This window comes from Prionailurus viverrinus, chromosome X (assembly GCF_022837055.1).
Source record: "Prionailurus viverrinus isolate Anna chromosome X, UM_Priviv_1.0, whole genome shotgun sequence".
Taxonomy (NCBI): Eukaryota; Metazoa; Chordata; class Mammalia; order Carnivora; family Felidae; genus Prionailurus; species Prionailurus viverrinus.
Window position 1 is genome coordinate 91,086,605 of NC_062579.1, and position 18,541 is coordinate 91,105,145.

The window sequence follows — 18,541 nt, forward strand, 5'->3', positions numbered from 1 at the left end:
TTCTGTGTCTCCCTCTGTGTCTCCCTCTCTCTCTGCCCCTCCCCCGTTCATGCTCTGTCTCTCTCTGTCCCAAAAATAAATAAAAACGTTGAAAAAAAAATTAAAAAAAAAAAAGCTTTCCCACCATATAGCAACAAATAATTGCAGTCTGAGTTTTGAACTTGGGTTATAAAATGAAAGGCTGGGGCACCTGGGTGGCTCAGTTGGCTAAGTGTTGGACTTCAGCTCAGGTCACAATCTTGCCTTTCGTGAGTTTGAGCCCTGCATCAGGCTCTGCACTGCAGAGCCTGCTTGGGATTCTCTCTCCCTCTCTCCCTGTCCTTCCCCTGCTCTCTCTCTCTCAAAATAAATAAACTTACAAAAAAATGAAAGGCAATGAAACTGATGTTAGGGGCCATTTCCCCTGGGACCACCATAACTGGATTTCATTTGTAATCCCCACTATGGAAAAAAACACTTCCATCCTCTAGAAAATGAAACAAAACCTTGCATGATATTCCATGACCTTCTTTCCCTGGTAATCCTTCTGATCAAAAAATCCTTCAGCCAACCTATCTTCAGCCCAGTGAGTAAGAGCTGAAACCTCTAAGCAGAATTATCTGAACCATGGTTGAAGGGAGGTGTGGGAGGGAGCAATGATAAAGTCAGCCATCACAATCTTTTAAAACAATTTTTTTAATTTTTTATTTATTTTTGAGAGAGAGACACAAAGACAGAGTATGAGCAGGGGATGGGCAGAGAGAGAGGGAGACACAGAATCCGAAGCAGGCTCCAGGCTCTGAGCTGTCAGCACAGAGCCTGACGCAGGGCTCAAACCCATGAACCACTGGATCATGACCTGAGCCGAAGTCAGATGCTTAACCAACCAACTGAGCTGCCTAGGTGCCCCAAGGCAGCCATCACAATCCTAAAATGATCCAGAAACTTGGTGTAATCATCCATCGTCCTCTCCTCCATCATCTTTCTCTGCTCTAACACAGGCCCTTGCCACTGTCTTTACACTACACACACACACACACACACACACACACACACACACACACTGACAGCTCTGAGCTGTCCTTTCCCTGCCCTTTCCTGTGGGGGAGTCAGTGAGTGATGAAAAGAGGGAAACCTGGAGCCTGGCCCTACCCCACGCCCATAAACGACCCCAGAAATTAGATCACCGAAAATTCTTGACCACAGTAGTCTACACTACAATATCCTCTTGCGGAATGTTTCCTAGTGGATCAAAAGCAATAGCTGAGTGCTCCCACTGATCAACTCTTGGTAATTTGAGCATCAAAATTATTAAGGACAGCAATGAACTATTGAAAAAATAGGAAGCCTTAAGTCCACAGCGATACGAAGTAGATAAAGAAGTAACGTGGGAGAAGGGAATGCCCTCACTTACTATGTGCTGACCAGTAAAAATGAAGGGAGTGCTCGAGTTGGAAAATCGTCATTTTGCAGATTGGTTCAGGCAAGAATTATCAGTAGATACTAAATCTAGGGGGGAATTTTTGAGGAGCAGTAGGATATGTGCATGAACTTATGGTTTCCCCCCACAGATTATTAGTAGCAAAGAAGGGGGAAAAAGCCCCAGTAATTATATAGTGGAGAAAGTGGGCAACACCTTGACCTAAAATGAAAATAATCGATTTTTTTAAGATTTTGTCTCATTTAAAGTTTATTTATTTTGAGAAAGAGAGAGAGAGAGAGAGAGAGAGCAAGCAGGAAAGGGGCAGAGAAAGGGAGAGACAGAATCCCAAGCAGGCTCTGTGCTAACAGCCTGATTGCGGGGCTTGAATTCACAAACCATCAGATCACGACATGAGCCGAAACCAAGAGTCAGACACTTAACTGACTGAGCCACCCAGGTGCCTCAAGTGTGTGGATATACTTTATAGTATTCTCATAACTTAATTCCAAAATTAAATGTTTGAAAAGTGCAATAACTCCCTACATTGTTGGAAAATCTCAATCTAGCTACCTCTTAATTACTTTTTATTGTGTGTCCAACTTTACTGGGCTCTCTGAAGCGCTATAAATGATGTTCCTACCCTTAGGAAGCTTAACATCTCTTGGGGAGGGATGTCTCTGAAACAGGAGGCAGCAGAGATAAAAGTTCAACTAGGAAGTTTGAAAATGGAGAAGAGATCAGGATACGTGGATGGGGTCAAGAAGGACGTCAAGGAGAAGGTAGGGCCTGAGCCTCGAAAACAGGATTTAAATCAGTAGAGGATATTTTAGACAAAGTCACCAACTAGTTTCTGTAACTCCAGGAGAGGCCTGTGCAGACTGAGGGACTAGAATGAAGACTGGGTATCAGGAAGGATTGAAGCATCTGGTTGAGTAGATGAGATGTGGCTAGCCTGTAAGTTCCTCAAAAGCAGAATCTAACTGGATCTCATGCAAAAGTATCCCCCATAGCATAGGGCACTGGGCCGAACCCACAGAAGGTGTTCAGTATATCCTTATTGTTAGATTGAGCACAAGTAATTTAAGCCCAAACCCAAAATAAGGAGTTTGGCCCCAAGTCTATACATAACAGATAGACATATACTTTTTTACAGCTGTTGAGCCCAGGGCAGGGACTTTCTAAAGCCCAAGCCAAACAAGCTAGGAGGTGGTGCAGGATCTGGAGAGACACCAGTGTAAGGTAGGACCAGGCAGCAAAACCACAGTGAGGTACCACTGTTCTGATACAGAACTCTTTCAAGGGGTACCCACATTTGAAAAGAGTGGCTTTGCAAGAAAGCTGTGCTTGTGGCAAAGAGAGCAGTCTCCCTAAGTGGGGGCATTTCAGAGAGCAGAGGGTACTGCTTCATCTCAGGGCTTACAACTGGAGCCCTGGTTGCTAGGTCTTTGTTAAGGGTTCTAGGGGCCCAGCTCTTTCCCTAGAAGCAGTTGGCATTGTCACCTGCTCAGCAGTGCCCCAGGAGCACGCCCTCATGGCCACAGCAGGCCCCTGGCCCCACCGATGCTCCAGCAAAACTGTATGCACATTTTAGTTAAACCCATCCCCCACGCCCACCCCACCCCACCCCACCCCACCCCACCCCCCACTACCTTGCATTAAGTGTTCAGCCGTTTGTCTTTATTTCTGATTTCTTTCGACTGGCCAGTTACTTCTAATACCTTTGGTGTGGTTGATGCATCACTAAGCACTAAAATGCCTTAGAGGTGGGGTCGGCAAACTACAGCTCACAGGCCCAAACTGGTCCCACCGCCTGCATTTGAAAGGCCCTCATGCTAAGAATGGTTTTTACATTTTTGGATGTTTGGACAAAATCAACAGCAATAATTCAGGACATGGGAAAATGAAATTCACGCGTGAATTTTGTTTTTATTTTTTTTAATGTTTCTTTATTTTTGAGAGAGAGACAGAGTACGAGCTGGGAAGGGGCAGAGAGAGAGAGGGAGACACAGACTCTGAAGCAGGCTCCAGGCTCAGCACAGAGCCTGACGCAGGGCTCGAACTCACAGACCGCAAAATCATGACCTGAGCCAAAGTCAGACGCTCAACTAACTGAGCCACCCAGGCGCCCCTCACGGGTGAATTTTAAATTTCAGTATCTATAAGTAAAGTCTTATTGGCACCCAGCCTATGCTCAGTCCTTTTACATAGTTATCTATGGCTGCTTTTGTGTTTGTGCTATAGTAACAGTTGAACAGGTTGCAGAGGCCACATTGCCTGCAAAGCCTAAAATAACTTACCAGCTGGTCCTTTATAGAAAAAGTTTGCTGACCCCTGGCTTACAACAATGGTTCTCAACACGGGACGATTTGGCCCCCCAGGAGGCATTTGGCAACATCAGGAGACATTTTTGGTTATCACAACTTGGGGGGAGAGGTGGGTGCTACTGACTTCTAGTAGGTAGGGACGCTGCTAAACAGGCTGCAATGCACAGGGCAGCCCCTACGACACGGAAGTCTCTGGCCTCAAAAGTCAATAGTGCTGAGGTTGAGAAACCCTAGATTAGAGGAACCTAAAGTGCTCCAAGTAAAGGGAAAACTCCATCCTTAATAAGGGCTGTGGCTTATGGAACAACCAGGTCGTTAAGTTACATTAGCTCACGTAGCTTTCACAATCACCCTGCAAGGGAATTACTTATATTCTCCTTTTACAGTGAAGTTTTTAACCCAACTTGCCCCGGAGCACACACGGATAGCAAGGGTGCTTGGCTCCAGAGCCTGTATTTTTCCACACCTAAGTGCCCGCCCCTGCTCAGTGACGTCATAAGCGAGTGTTTTTTTTTTTCTCTCTCTCTCTCTCGACTGCCCCCTAGTGTGCGAGCTGCGCAGACGCAGGCCAGTGTCGTTTCCTCCGGTACAGAGAGAGAGGATAGGGACCACGCTAGGGTCTCCCGCATCTGACCAATAGGAAAATGAAGCCGAGGAAAAGAAAACCCTACCTGGACTGCAACCGGAATTGTCGAAAACTGACCGTCCTCCCCTCTTGTCTACTTTCATGCTGGGGACAACAGAAGGCTTCCCTCCCTGGTAGACCCAGGACATAAAGTCCTACTTGCTATCTATAGACTGTCATAAAGAACAGTCATGTTCATGAATTTTCGGGATGCTCACATCACAGGGTTACATGAAAGAAAACATGCGGCGCAGAGTTCTGAATTTGCTTCAGGAATCAAAACTCATCCCAGAATCTTGGGAGGATCTGGCACTTCATTTCCAAGACACCTTTTATCCTGGAGGATAATCAGCTCAACGCAGCAGTTAAATCCACGCTAATGAAGGAAAAGTAGAGGACTTCCTGCCCCACCCCCACCCCGCCCCGTGGGAATTTCAGGCCTAAATGGGGAGGAGGGGCACAGCAGGGCCCACCTCCTAAGATTGCACACGGGCTCACCTCCCTGAGCCTCTTAAGTCATCCACGTGGAAGGCAGCCACCCACCCCGCCCAGGGCAAACCGTGGTGGAACGCATCCCTTAAGGATTTAAGATCAGATCACACAGCCATTGAGCATTTCTTTGAATTTTATTGAAAATTGACATGGACATTAGAAAGGTACCAAGCTAAACAGTGCTGGTTTCGGGAGGTTTCTCCTGGCGAATGAAAGCCCCAGAGGGGCAGTGACTGGTCACACTCTTGAGCAAAAAAAAAAAAAAAAAAAAAAAAAAAAGGAACGAAAGAGAAGAAAGGAAAAACAAACACAGATTCTGGAAAACATGCAAAGAGGCTCTCTCAGGAGACCCTGGACAGCGGAATGGCGATGGTGGTAGGGCTATACGGGAATAAGCACACTCACATACATGGTATTTTGATGCAAGTTAAACCAATGAATTCAAGGCAGATTTCTCAACATCAAAGCTCTCCTTGCAGAACCCGGGTTGGACGGAACCCTCTCTCAAAACCCCAACTGGCCTTGGAGGGTTGAATGAAGTCATTTTGCTCTAAGTTTAAACCCGCCTCCTGTCTCTCCCTTCCCCACCTGAGTGTTAGCGGATCCACTTCCCCCCTTGCTGAGAGGGGAGGTCTGCAGAAGGTCTGTGAATGCTGAAGATAGGACTGTCGCGTGGCTTTCTCTTCCGTATTCAAAGATGTTTAATGGTGGCCTTAGACAGTCAACCCATCGAACCGGAGAATTGGCATTTAAAGAGGAAAAACAGAAAACTTGTGAACAGCACATCCACACCCACAGCTGAGGTCTCCGGCCCCAGTCACTTACACTTGGGTGAGTCGTCTGCAGTTGTCTCTCTGAGGTCACATTTGGTCCATTCTCCAGCTCTGAAGGTTCTTTTCCTGCCTTGTTAGGTTAGGATATTTCCATTTAAAATACCAAGTAAGTCAGGAGAGAGCTTCTTGCCTGGACACAGGGACACATGAACACTTGTGGAGTGTGCGGTGTGTGTGTGCGCGCGGTTTGAGGGGAGAGGGGGTTGGTTGGTTTCTGGTTTGAGACAACATGGAACCCTAACTCTTCTATAATGGCAGTCTTCTCCTTTAGACTTAGTGCAGCTGCTGGAGACAAGATTAAAAAAAGCTAGAGAGGGAGAGAGAAAAGAGAAAGAAAACACGAAATTAGCCGAAGAAAAAGGACATCCAAAGTAAGACAAGGCAAGGGGAGTGGGCAGTGCGAGGTAGCAGAGATTACACTTGGAGAAGACAGGTTAGAGATGGGGACACTGATAGACGGCAAACACTGGGAAATTTGCCGAGAAGGTTTTTAAGAACACCACACACCAGTTTAAAGCTTCTTGTTTTAATTCAAAACAGCCACATGTGAATGCCAAATGATTAAAACCAAAACCAAAACCAAAAGTGATCTGCACCTCAGGTAGGAAAAGCAAACTTCTCGGCTTAAGAGAAATGAGGGTGTGTGTGTGTGTGTGTGTGTGTGTGCGCGCGCGTGTGTGTTTGTGTGTGTGTGTGATCGTGATCGTGATCACATGTGGGGATTTTCCAGGAAAGCTCGGACCATTCCTAATGACTGGTTTTCTTTCACCTGAAGTTAACAGAGTATTTAGGTACTTAAGAAAAACAAGAACCATTGTACTAATTTAATAGCCTTTTCACTGCAGAAGGAAAAAAGAAACCCCTTTCTGTCTACAGTGAGAAAAGCTACCCAATAAAATAACTATTTTAACCCTTTTAATCGGCTTTCTAAAGGCCTCATGTTCACTCCCAGGTTCGATTTTTTGTTTACCAAACTTCCTTGATTACGAGGATCATCTAGGGCACCTGGTAAACATTCGCAGGCCTGGGCCCCACTCCAGACTTCCAGGAAAGCCGACCAGCCAACAGGCACCGTCAGCAGAAACACTCAATTCAGGAGCTGGCCTGGTCCGCTGCTTTGCCCGCCCCTACCCACTCCATCCTCAGATGTTTTTCTCTGGGGGGGAAAAAAAACCCTTCAAAGGCCCTGTGATGCTAACTATTCATTTTCTCCGAACATCAAAAGACCTGGGTCTCCAGGAACATATAGGAACAGGTTGAATCCAGTTGTGAAACGGATCGGGAGTCAGGACACACTGAATGTCGCCTGGCTTCTGCTGTGAAACACAACTGGGACATCTGACAAGTCCCTGGACCTCTCTGGGCCTCAATTGCCCTTACCGGGGAGGGGCGGGCGAAGCGGGTCATTATCTGTTTAATGGACCAAAGTTTCTCCCTCGAGGCGAAATTTCTGCCTAGTCCCTGAAGTCCTCCCAAAGGCTGGGTGGGCTACTACTTTTGAAGTTTTCGGGAACTCCTCAGGTCTCAAGTAGTTAATCCGTAAACAAATGTAAATGAGGGGGGCTCCTACTTGTAATGCAAATAATAACCCAGAATAATGGGAGTCCACTGGTTGTTTAAGTTTGAGGTTCTTGGGGGGAAATAGCCGTAAAACCGGACACGGAGACATCAAAGCTGCAAATAAGATGCCTTTCCCAAGGAGACTTGACAGCTTTAACGTAGCATCTCTCTGAGCTACTGGCTGAGTATCCACGTTTTTGTGTGTTTTATACTGTTTTGAACCTCCAAGCACGGGGTCTCCAAACATGCTCCACGATGAGACTTTCTAAAGGCCCTTGCTAGTTTCTCAAGAAACTAGCTTATGTTTCATACTCGCCTCTGGTCACTAACCCAATCAGTGACTCACCAAACAATACACAGCAAAACTGCGCGCTTGTTCTGCCAGCAAGAAAATGTAAAGTGTGTGTGTGTGTGTGTGTGTGTGTGTGTGTGTGTGTGTTTTTTCTACTTTTCGCTTCCTACCATGGAAGAGAGGAAACCCCCTCCCCATTCTCAACCCTGCAAAAAGCCCGGAAAATTTGGCATGGCCTGGTTTAACTGTGTGTTTTTGAAGAAGGAGGAAAAAAAAAGGCGATAAGGAAAAAAAAAAAAAAAAAAAACCTCAAAAAAAAAAAAAAAAAAGATATACAAAAGAAGGTCATGATCAGTGCCAGTGGACTCGGAGGCAGAACTCAAAAGAAGAAGAAATGGGGCTCAAAGTGAAGTACACGGCAGGGGTGGGGGATGCTGCCTGGCACCCCAAAGGAAAGCTGCCAGTTAAAATAGGAGCCTTGGCTTTAAAAGGCTAAATGGAGTCCAGTCCAGCTGTAGCAGGGGATACTATTCAGTGCACAGCCATGGATTACTGCAAAGGAAGGGCAGAGAAACGGCGTGTTAGCCACACATCATTGCCAGGTGACCTTCAGCTCGCTCGCTCGCTCGCTCTCGCTCTCGCTGGCCAAACACCAAAGGCCACACTGTACCTCGTGGCCCAGACGTTGGAGGGCTCTTTACCTCACACGGGTTCCCAAAGTCACTATCAGGTGGGCCCGTGATAAAAATTGGGGCTGGAACAGTTTTAGACTGGAGATAAGGTTTGGGACCTTCCAAAGCACAACACCTGGTGTTTGCCTCCCCAACCGATTGTCTCACCTCTTCTTATGGGGGCGGGGGGAGGGGGGGGGGGACACATGCAAAATACGGATTAAAACTCCTGACATGCGCTAAATAGACGGGAAGACCCATCAGTGCAAAACTGAAAGACATTGCTTTTTTTGACCGCTCGGTTTGGCAGTTTCCAACGTGGGCCTGCTACTGGCTCTGCCTGATTGGGGTGGTGTGGAGCCCTAAGGGAGATTACAAAGATACTGAGACACCTCAGAAGAATTCCAGAAGTCTATCATTGAAGACACTAGGCTGGTGAGAATATTCAGGTTTATTCTCCCTTCTGCATTTGTGGGGTACCCGGCATTATAGAGAGGAGAAATCTATGCTATGTTCTTCAGCAGTCGAGTTTTCTGGAAAGGCCTCGGCATAACTAAACGCGTTCTGGATTTTTAACACCACTTGAGTGCACCTACTCGGAGCAACTCAAAACTGGAAAGGGCTGGGCTCGGAGGCCAGAGGGAAAAGGCACCAGAGGACCTCCTACTGGAGCCCTCTCAGAAGGGGCCGTGGCCCGGTGCCTGGGGACCAAGGGGGAGAGCCGTGCTGACTGGCTCTGACCCATCCACGGTGGACGCAAATACTTCAGGGGAACAAGCAGCAGTCACGAGCAGGGAAGCTGGTGGTGGGGAAGGGCAGATGGGACCATGGAACGTGTCACAGTGTGGCAAAGATGGCCGGGGAGAGGCCGGCGGGGGAGGCGCCAGGAGGGGGGCTGGGATGCGCCAGGCATCTCCGAACCACGGCGACCGCTGGCTTCTCGACCAGAGGCCAGACACCATCCTCAGACTCCCGGGCTTCTATAAACTTTGGCAGGAAGAGAGGGGAGGGCACAGGTGGCGTGCTCCCCCGGACGTGTTAAGGGGGAGTTAGAGAAAGGGAGGCCCAGCTCTGTTGCGCAGGAAAAGGGCGTCTACAGGAAGCCCAAACTGAAAATGAAAAGAGAAGTTGGGTTAATGAACAGATGGATTAATGTACCAAAAAAAAAAAAGGTTAGAAGAAAATTGCCATGACGACTAATGGATAATTAGAATACAGCTATGTTAGAATAGGGTCTTACTGCATTGGCTCCTGGGAACATGCTTTCTCTCTCACACACCCCCACACACCTCTGAATGGCAGGACAGTGGTGTTAAGCTGGCAAAATCATTATCAACAGCCACCAGAATACTTTCTTCTGAATTACTAGGTCCTAATGCCCTCCCCCCCCCCCCCCCCCACGCAGACACTACAGGAATCCAGTCAGCAAATCTCCAGGTGGCCTCAGGCCACTGGATAGAGCGCCAGGCTCTCGGGCCACCCACTGCGCTGTCCCTTAGGGGAAGCAGAGGGGGTGGAGCTTACTTGGGAGCAGCCCCAGTCAACTGACTGGTGCCCCGGGGCAAGACGGTTGGAGAAGTATCCGGGGATGGTTGAGGGGTTCTGCAATAGGGTCCGGACCACAGTTATCTGACAAACCTGAGCTACGGCAAATCCATTATGGGTTTGCGTTCGCCCAGCACTTTCACCTTGCTGTCATTTAAACTTTCATGCCGGTGACATTAGCAGAGCCAAGTAGTATCAATCCCCGTTTGAAACTTACGAGGAGACGGGAACAGAGATACCGACGGACGTTTCCGTGGTCACAAAGAAAGAGTCACAGGATCAGAACCTGAATCCTTTGGCTCTTTGATCAAGACTCTTTCCATCACACTGACGTGTTCCTGACAACTCCTTGCCTGTGTTTCTAGCCTCCGTTTTATTACCCGCAAAGAATACGTTTATCTCATTAAATAAAAGCTATTAGATATTTGCGAGGGATAGTTAAAGGCATATGCAGATGTGAGATGTGAGTATATTTGTAGTCACTTCCTCAGAGTGAACATATCCACACACCCACACATTCTCTCCCTCTCATGTGAATAGCCATTTATACCAGAAATTAGGCGTTCTGCATTCTTGTTCCAGTTCTGCCACTAACTCACTGTGTGACCCTTGGTAAGGCTCCGAAATCGCTCACTCCTCCATTTGCTCATCTTGCAAACTGAAGATTAATTATTCCTTCCTTCTCTACCTCCCATGATTGTTGCAAGGTGAAAAGAATATATCGTCTGGAGACACGCTCTGGAAAGTGTTAAAACACTATACAAAATGCTCACCTCTTATTTTAGTCTGTCTACTCCCGAGGGGAAGAGAGGCCTCAACAACACTGCGATGGCCTATGCTCTAGGCTGCACGGGAAGGTGGATATATTTGGGCATGTGTGTACTGTCCACGTGCTGCACGCCCCCCCCCCCCCACACGGGTCAAGGGGCCAGTAGCCACCGACATACGGTATCTGCGACTGCGTACGGGTCACAGAGGAATTTCTCTTACAATTGCAGACAGCAGGCCGCAGCACCTCAAGCAATTTCGAAAGCAGTGAGGAAACAGAGAGCCTCCCCCTGCTGGCACTCCAATCAATGAGGGGTGGCCTTTGTGATCCGCCCCTGGACCGAGGGCTTTGGGGAGGGGGCAGGCTTCCTTTGTGGCTTTCAGATCCCATGGGGCCAAGGCCTCCCTCCCTTATTTGGATTGGAACCACTTTCGCGGTCTACTGGGGAGAAGCCTGCCAGGAGAAGCCGACACTCGGGGTTGGGGTTGGCTGTTCCCACCGTGTGCCAATTGCTTCTCACTGGTACGGCGCGGCTTTAATGATCGTTTCGCCAGAATTCATTTTCATAATGGCTACCGACAACGATCTACTCAGGGAAACCTGACCCGAGTTGTGACAAGCCACGTGCACCGAAACCCGAATCAACTGAGACCTAAGCTACCGCGATACAGCTTTCCTGCTGTCCTCACTGAAAATGGGGGAACAAAGAACGGAGCTCCTCTGGGCGTCAGCCACTTGGCTGGGCACCAGAACTACAGCAGCGGACACGCGCTGTAGGAGCTCGTGGCCTTCCTAAATGGAAGTCGGCCCTTTCATTCCTGTCAACTAACAGGGGCTCCGAGACTCGCCTGTCAGCCAGACAATATATCATCTCGTTGTTCTTTGAGGGTTGTTCCCTTTGGCTGTTTCAGGGGCTTTATGTTCCAGAAGCCTGCCTGGACTTCCTCTTCGAGACTTGCTTGAAAGTAGGATGTTTTGCCAGCTGTCCAAAGTCCCCAGAGTAGTAGCTGTGGCCATCGGCTTGGCGACTTCACAGCGGGCTTGCCATTTAAATCATAAACTACATTGGTGAGTGGGGAGAAGTCTTCTCAGTGTTTTATATTCCCTGATCCAAACAAACCATGCGGAACAGGCATTTATGAGACAACTAGAGTATTCTGAACACTGACTAGAAATTTTACGTTAACAAATTGTTAATTTTGTAGGTGTGATAATGGTAGCGTAGTGGTTATGTTTGTTTTTTTTTAAGCATTGCTGGCTCTTAGAGCTACATGCTAAAGTATTTCCAGATGAAACGATGTGGGTTTTGCTTTCTAGTGCTCCAGCATGTTTGGGATAATAGAGGAAATGGGACTGGCCAGATGTTGACAGTTGTTTGGGGGCAGGGTTTGGGCACACGGGGCTGCGTTATACTATCTTCTCTCTTCTTTTGTTCCTGTTTGGAAGTTTCTATGATAAAGTGTAAAAAACAGTATTAGGCCTAATTATGTTAAATGAAACATATTTATGTTTCCTCCCTGCTCACTGAGCCTAGAAGAATAGACAGAAGGTGCTTAATCATTGCTACAACCAACCTATAAACCACATGACGTCAAGGACGGCTTTTATTCAGTCTGTAGACGTAACGCCCAGCCCTCAGGAATCCATGTTACCAAAGGTTACCTGCTTACCTTCTTGTCAAAGGCGTACATGAAAGCTGGTATTCATAAAATGAAATGTGAGGAAGTCTCTATAATATTTGAAATCTCTTTTCTTCCACTTTTACTATAGGGTTTTTTTTGGGGGGGGGGGAGAGGGGTGCACATAGCCAAAGGGAATTTGAGAACTTGAACCCCTTGAATAAGAAACAGCCACCACAGGGAAATAGAGAAGCAAGTTTCCATTGACTTGGAACATACCCAAACCTGGGGTCAATGCCAAGTGTGACATTGCAGGACAGCCTCGCAAACCCAAAAGCTTCCCTCGTCACTTACACGTTAGTTAATTTTGAAAGCAATGACTAAGGCACTTGTAAGAAAAAAAAGAACGGCCACAATTGAAACCTCAAATATTGAGGACCCACGGGATCCTCCTGCGCTACTCAACTCTTCCAGCAGCGAGTCTGAAAACGCTCCGCTTTGAACCACGCAGGCAAACATTCCACACGTACACCTGAGACCACAGCAAACTATGTCCCCATACTGTAAAGTCCCAAGAGCTAGGACAGTGGAGTGGCTTCTTGCGTGATTAGATGTTGGGTGGGGAGTGGGATGTGGGGACATGTGTTCTAGAAGCCACTGGCGGTTCTATTTAGAGTTAATAAAGCTTACCAGGACCCTGGGTCTCATGCAGCATGCAGCAAACAGCAGAGTTAACTGTAAAACAGTAAGAGCTGATGAAGAGGGAGTGAGCTTGAGGAGAAATCCAATATTATGAGCTGACACAAACAATGACGGGTTAGAGATCAAAGGAAATGAGGAAGAGTGGGGGCGGGGAGGAAGGGCGGGCTGGGAGGGACCCCGGGAACACCAATATTCTTTCGTAACCTCTTTCAGGGCAGCCAATGGAAATTCTGAGTATGTGACTCTATTACATCCAACCACCAACTCTTAAGAAGTGCCTCCTGCCACCGCCTCTACCCTCCAAACCTCCCCCCCCCCCCCCGCCCACCAGCAGCACTATGGGAGCAGAGTGGCCCAGATCTAAAGAAGGGTTTTCCAGAATTTAGCCAACTGTTCATGGCATCACAGAAGAAGCCCAAGGAGCACCTGGGTGGCTCAGTCCGTTTAGCGTCCAACTTCGGCTCAGGTCATGATCTCATGGATCGTGAGTTCAAGCCCTGCATGGGGCTCTGTGCCGACGGCACAGAGCCTGGAGCCCGCTTCGGATTCTGTGTCTCCCTCTCTCTCTCTGCCCCCTCCCCTGCTCACACTCTGTCTGTCTCTTTCTCTCAAAGGTAAGTAGACATTAAAAAAAAATTATTAAAACAAAAAAAGAAGCCCAGGCCTGGGCCATTTCTGTGTCTGGAAAGATGGGAGACGACAGTCTATTTTGCCCTGATTGCTAATATGAAGTCCCACACGCCAGCAAGGTTTTCACACGTCTCGGAATTGGACAAAGGCGCCGTCACCAATTCCAAATATTCCTGGAGACTGGAGAGACACGCCTCCCTATTATAGGGTCCTCTGCCTGGAGTGAGAGAGGGGGATCAGTTCATGTGAGACAACTAGGAGAGAACCTGGTCTGACAGAAACTTCCACTGAATAACTAAATTGGGAGTATTTATAGTTCAGTGTCAGTGGGGTCCAAACAAAGGAATCTCCTAGTTCCGGCAAGCGGGCCACGAAGCTGCCCCAGGGATTGAGTTGACAAATACCACAGGCTATGAAGGCAGCTGGTTGGAGCCGGAAGACACATTTAGGTTTTTCTGATCTTAAAAATAGGAACCCATTCCTGCTGGTGCAACTAACACACAATGCCAGATCAGTGTGTCCAGTGACACTCCTTTTCTGGCTAGTTAAAGCTTATCCATCAGGTAACACCAAAAAAAGTTCATTAGTCAGTGATCTGACACCTAGTGGTTTAACTCCGTAACAAACATCTCTGGACTGATTGGTGAAAGTGTTCAAATTACACTTTTGAGTCATTGGATTGCCAAGTTGAGTGCCTACAAATATTAGATCTTTTACTGTTGTACGGAAGCCACTGTTTCACTCCTAAGCGATTGGCCAGGCACAGAGGCAAGTTAGAGGTTTCCTCCTTCCTGCAAATGTCCAACAGTTGAGTCAGGAACAAGTAGCTAAGAACAGAAGGCAATGACCCTGGACACCTTTCAGACCCTCAGGCCCCTTTAGTAAGGACATCGCCCAACAGTGCCTCCAAGGGCTCCCCGAGTCCCACTGCAGAAACTAGAGCAAAAGGGACGACCGGACAGTTCCTGGTGTTGTGTACATCCCTCTGGAAATGCTTCCCTGTCCTCTGGCTCCGGGATGACAAATGGGTGACTTCGGCAAGCAAAGCCTGGCATTGGGTCGGGGTTACGGACCCACACGTAGGCGGGAATCCACGCTAGCCTGCCTTACCAGATCCCAGGAGACCTAGACACCCTGTGCAATCACTCTCCACCTTGAGGGTGGGCCACACGGAATCTACTAGCACCTGAGGTCTCCCCACCAAGTTCTCAGCAGCCCAGGCCTGAAAGAGCTAAGCAGCCAAGAGGGATGGAGAGCACAGGGTGGGAGACCAGGACTGGGCAGCAGCCTTCAGTAGCAGCAATTCAACTGCTGGCTGCAGCTAAGTGAGAATGGGGTTGGGGGGGGTGGTGGCTACAGGCATGGGGAGGTGAACACCTCGGACACGGGATGAGCAGGCCGGCCCGTGAGCCAGATCGGCGCCAACCTCTGGGGAGAAAGGGGGTGCCCAGAGGCTCCGCCAAGGCGCTCTCTCTCCCCCCGACCCTCTATCTACCCTTCCTTTCATCCATCTCTTTCTTACAACTCTAGAGCTCTTTTGATTTCCTTCTTTCTTCTTTGTCCCCTCCCACATTCCGGTTGCCTCTCCTCTCCTGTCCCTCCCTCTCCCCCTACCTAGAGCTTTGCAGGGCTTTCCTAAGCGGCCGAGCACAGGTGCCGGGCCTCTGGGACGTCAGCCGTCCCCTACTCTCAAGTCACCCAAACTCAGGGGACACTGAGACCAGTTCTGGGTCCCCAAGTGCATCTGTCAGCCCACGGCTCACCTCGGGCCACCAGCCCTCAGGCCCATCTGTCTCCAGGCCCTGCACTGAGGGGGGAGGAGCAGGAGGAGAAAGAAGCCAGAAGCCCAGAGCAGCCTAGCACTTACTTTTTCTTCTCTTTGTCCCTTTTCAGCGTCTGGGAGCCTCCGGCCTGGGAGCCCTGCGACTGGAGCAGCTCAGCCGCCGTCTTTCTCTGTTTGAAGGCATTCACTTCATCGTCCAGAGATTTCTTCTTATCCTCCAGTTTCTTCTTCTCGTCCTGGTGTAGCTTCTTCAGCCGGTCAAACTTCTCATGCAGCTGGCGGGGGGCACAGGGAGTCTGAGGACAGTCCTTGCTTACAGTGAGTTCCCAGCTGAGCCGGCCCGGGGCAGGTAGGTACTGGCAGCGGGGGGGGGGGGGGGGGGGGGGGGGGACGTCCTTCAGGGCCCTGGGACCTTAGGAGACTCTCTACCAGGAACTGATATGAGGGCCCCAAAGGGCACTGTGTTCTGGAGAGTTCCCTTCTCCTGCCACTTTACCTCCACGTTTCTGCTCTTGAATATGGGCAGGGAACTATGGCCATATTAATTGTGAGTATCAATAGCCTTTCTGTTATCATCTGTACGTCATGAGGAAACAGAAGGTTGGAGAAGTTAAGGAATTTGTCCAAGGTGAAACCATTCTTTAGAGGATGATATTGTGAGATCTCCCGATATGAAAGGGGCCCCTGCCTTTTCTTATGCGCCTTTTTTTTTTCAATGTTTATTTATTTTTGGGACAGAGAGAGAGAGAGCATTAACGGGGGAGGGGCAGAGAGAGAGGGAGACACAGAATCGGAAACAGGCTCCAGGCTCCGAGCCATCAGCCCAGAGCCTGACGCGGGGCTCGAACTCACGGAGTGCGAGATCGTGACCTGGCTGAAATCGGACGCTTAACCGACTGCGCCACCCAGGCGCCCCTCTTATGCGCCTTTAATCAAGGAGGATCATCAAGGATTGCAGAGAAGACTTCTGCAATGCCAAAGCTGGTCAGAGAAAATACTTGTCCTCAGACATGGAAGGAGAGAAAAGAATTTTATAAAATAGAATGAGTGCAGAGACCTCAGCTTTGACCAAGGGGAGACCCAGCTAGCTCTGAATAGAACCAGACACCCAGGGGACACCTGGGTGGCTCAGTCGGTCGAGCGTCTGACTTGGGCATAGGTCATGACCTCACGGTTCGGGAGTTTGAGCCCTGCATCGAGCTCGCTGCTGTCCATGCAGAGCCCACTTCGGATCTTCTATGCCCCACCCCCCACTCTCTGCCCCTTCCCGGCTTGTGCTCTCTCTCAAAATTAAGTAAATTAAAAAAAAAAAAAAAAAAGAATCAGACACCCAAAGGAGAATGGGAAGAATATTCTGGCAGGCCATTGTGGTGGCAAACTAGAATGTGATCGATTACCCTGAATACTAAGAATGGACCAAGCATAACCTCACTCGCTTTTGGAGAGAACTTAGGATTCTGTGGCACTCGAAGCACAGGACGGAGGGGGCCAGGTGTCCGGGTCCTACAGGTATTTGGGACTGCCACGTAGTGAGGGCCGGTGGGTGCCAGGCTTGCTGTGTGGACCAGCTTTCAGTAGCCACTTGGGGTAGGGTGGTGGAAGCCCTGCCCATCAGCTGCTCTAACCTGGCTTTTGTTCCTTGGCCTTTCATTCATTCATCTTTGAGATCTCCTCACAACTCCCTCCAAAACTACTGGGTGACATTTTTCTTTTGGAAAGTGACACTGAAATAAAATCAATATCCATGCCATGGACTTTGGTGATGACCCTAGAGAGCCACAGCAGATGACAGGGGGAAGAGACTTGGGAAGTAAGTAAATGCTTCCCTTTTATTTTTTTTTTAATTTTAAAAAATGTTTGTTTATTTCTGAGACAGAGAGAGACAGAGCATGAGTGGGGGAGGGGCAGAGAGAGAGAATCAGAAGCAGGCTCCAGGCTCTGAGCTGTCAGCACGGAGCCCGACGCGGGGCTCGAACTCACAAACCGTGAGATCATGACCTGAGCCTAAGTCGGTCGCTCAACTAACTGAGCCACCCAGGCGCCCCCCCGCCCCACTTTTTTTTTAGAGAGAGAGAGAAAGTGAGCACGAATGGGGCAGGGGCAGAGGGAGAAGGAGAAAGAGAATCTTAAGCAGGCTCCCACCCAGCGCAGAGCCCAACGCAGGGCTCAGTCTCATGAACCGTGAGATCATGACCTGAGCCAAGATCAAGAATCAGACACTCAACCAACTGAGCCCCCCAGGCGCCCCGGTCCTTCCGTTCTGTATGGGTCTCAAGGCCCAGAGAGATGAAGCAGTCACTGATGGCTAAAACCGTAGCTGAGGCCACTGACTTGGGCAGCAGCAGGCAAACCAGTAGTGGACCTTGGGGACAAGGCAATGGTTGGAGGACGAACTTCACTCTGTCAGCCATGACTTACCCGATGAAAACCCCAGATAGACCAACCGGAGTTTAAAAACTTGCCAGGGCTGCACAGATGTTCCCTTATTGCTAATGTGAAACGGGACCGAATATCCAAGTGGCCAGGGAAATGCCCCAGCTGTCACTGATGTAGGTTTCAGCAAGGTACTTAGGACCGCCTGGGAACACCTTTCCCTGTGGCCGTCAGAGCAGGTAGCATGGGGTGGGACAGCCAAGAAAGTGGTCACCTGTCCCTACCGAGCTCTGACCTGCCAGGAAGAGGGAAAAGAATGAGTCTGCACCTGACTCTGAGGGGGTAGGTCACGTCTTGATTCTTGAGCAGCGTTGCCCACTAGAACTTTCTGCGGTAATGGAAATATTCTGTACCTGGGCTGTCCAATCCGATCGCCACTAGTCACATGAGGACTGAGCATTTGAAATGCGGAGGAACCGAGTTTTCAATTTTACTTAATTTTAATTCATTTAAATTTAAATAGCCCCAGGTGGCTAGTGGCTACCATATGGGAGTGTGCAGCTCTAGAGAATTGCGTAGCTCAGAGAACGAGAACACATCCTGGCCTTGGGGAATGAGGGATCAAAATGACATGTATCTGGGGCTGCCTGGGTGGCTCCATCGGTTGAACGTCCCAACTTTGGCTCAGGTCATGACCTCGCATTTGAGTTGAAGCCCCACGTTGGGTTCACTGCTATCAGCGCACAGCCAGCTTCGGGTCCTCTGTTCTCCTCTCTCTGCCTCTCCCCCACTTGGGTGCACCCTCTCTCTTTCTCTCTCAAAAATAAAAAAACATTAAGAAGAAAAGAAGAAGACATAGATCTCTCAGTGCCCTTGGTGCCAGCCAAGGCAGGGCTGCAGATACCGCACCCCTTCCTGCCT

General features: G+C 49.0%; 1 protein-coding gene across 6 annotated transcripts in view; it reads right to left on the reverse strand.

The window, feature by feature from the left end:
• Positions 1 to 7,635: 7,635 nt before the first annotated feature.
• The window catches only part of SEPTIN6 (septin 6), a 64,787-nt gene continuing 53,881 nt past the window's right edge, over positions 7,636 to 18,541 (reverse strand). For 4 of the 6 annotated variants that reach the window (XM_047843631.1, XM_047843629.1, XM_047843630.1 and 1 more), the window contains 3 exons: positions 15,332 to 15,522; positions 12,823 to 12,884; positions 7,636 to 9,308 (listed from right to left, as the gene is read on the reverse strand). In XM_047843631.1, coding sequence (XP_047699587.1) covers positions 9,238 to 9,308; positions 12,823 to 12,884; positions 15,332 to 15,522 — 324 coding nt within the window. In that variant the 3' untranslated portion in view covers positions 7,636 to 9,237. The remainder of the gene's footprint in view (positions 9,309 to 12,822; positions 12,885 to 15,331; positions 15,523 to 18,541) is intronic. The other 2 variants (XM_047843633.1, XM_047843632.1) reach the window with 2 other exon arrangements.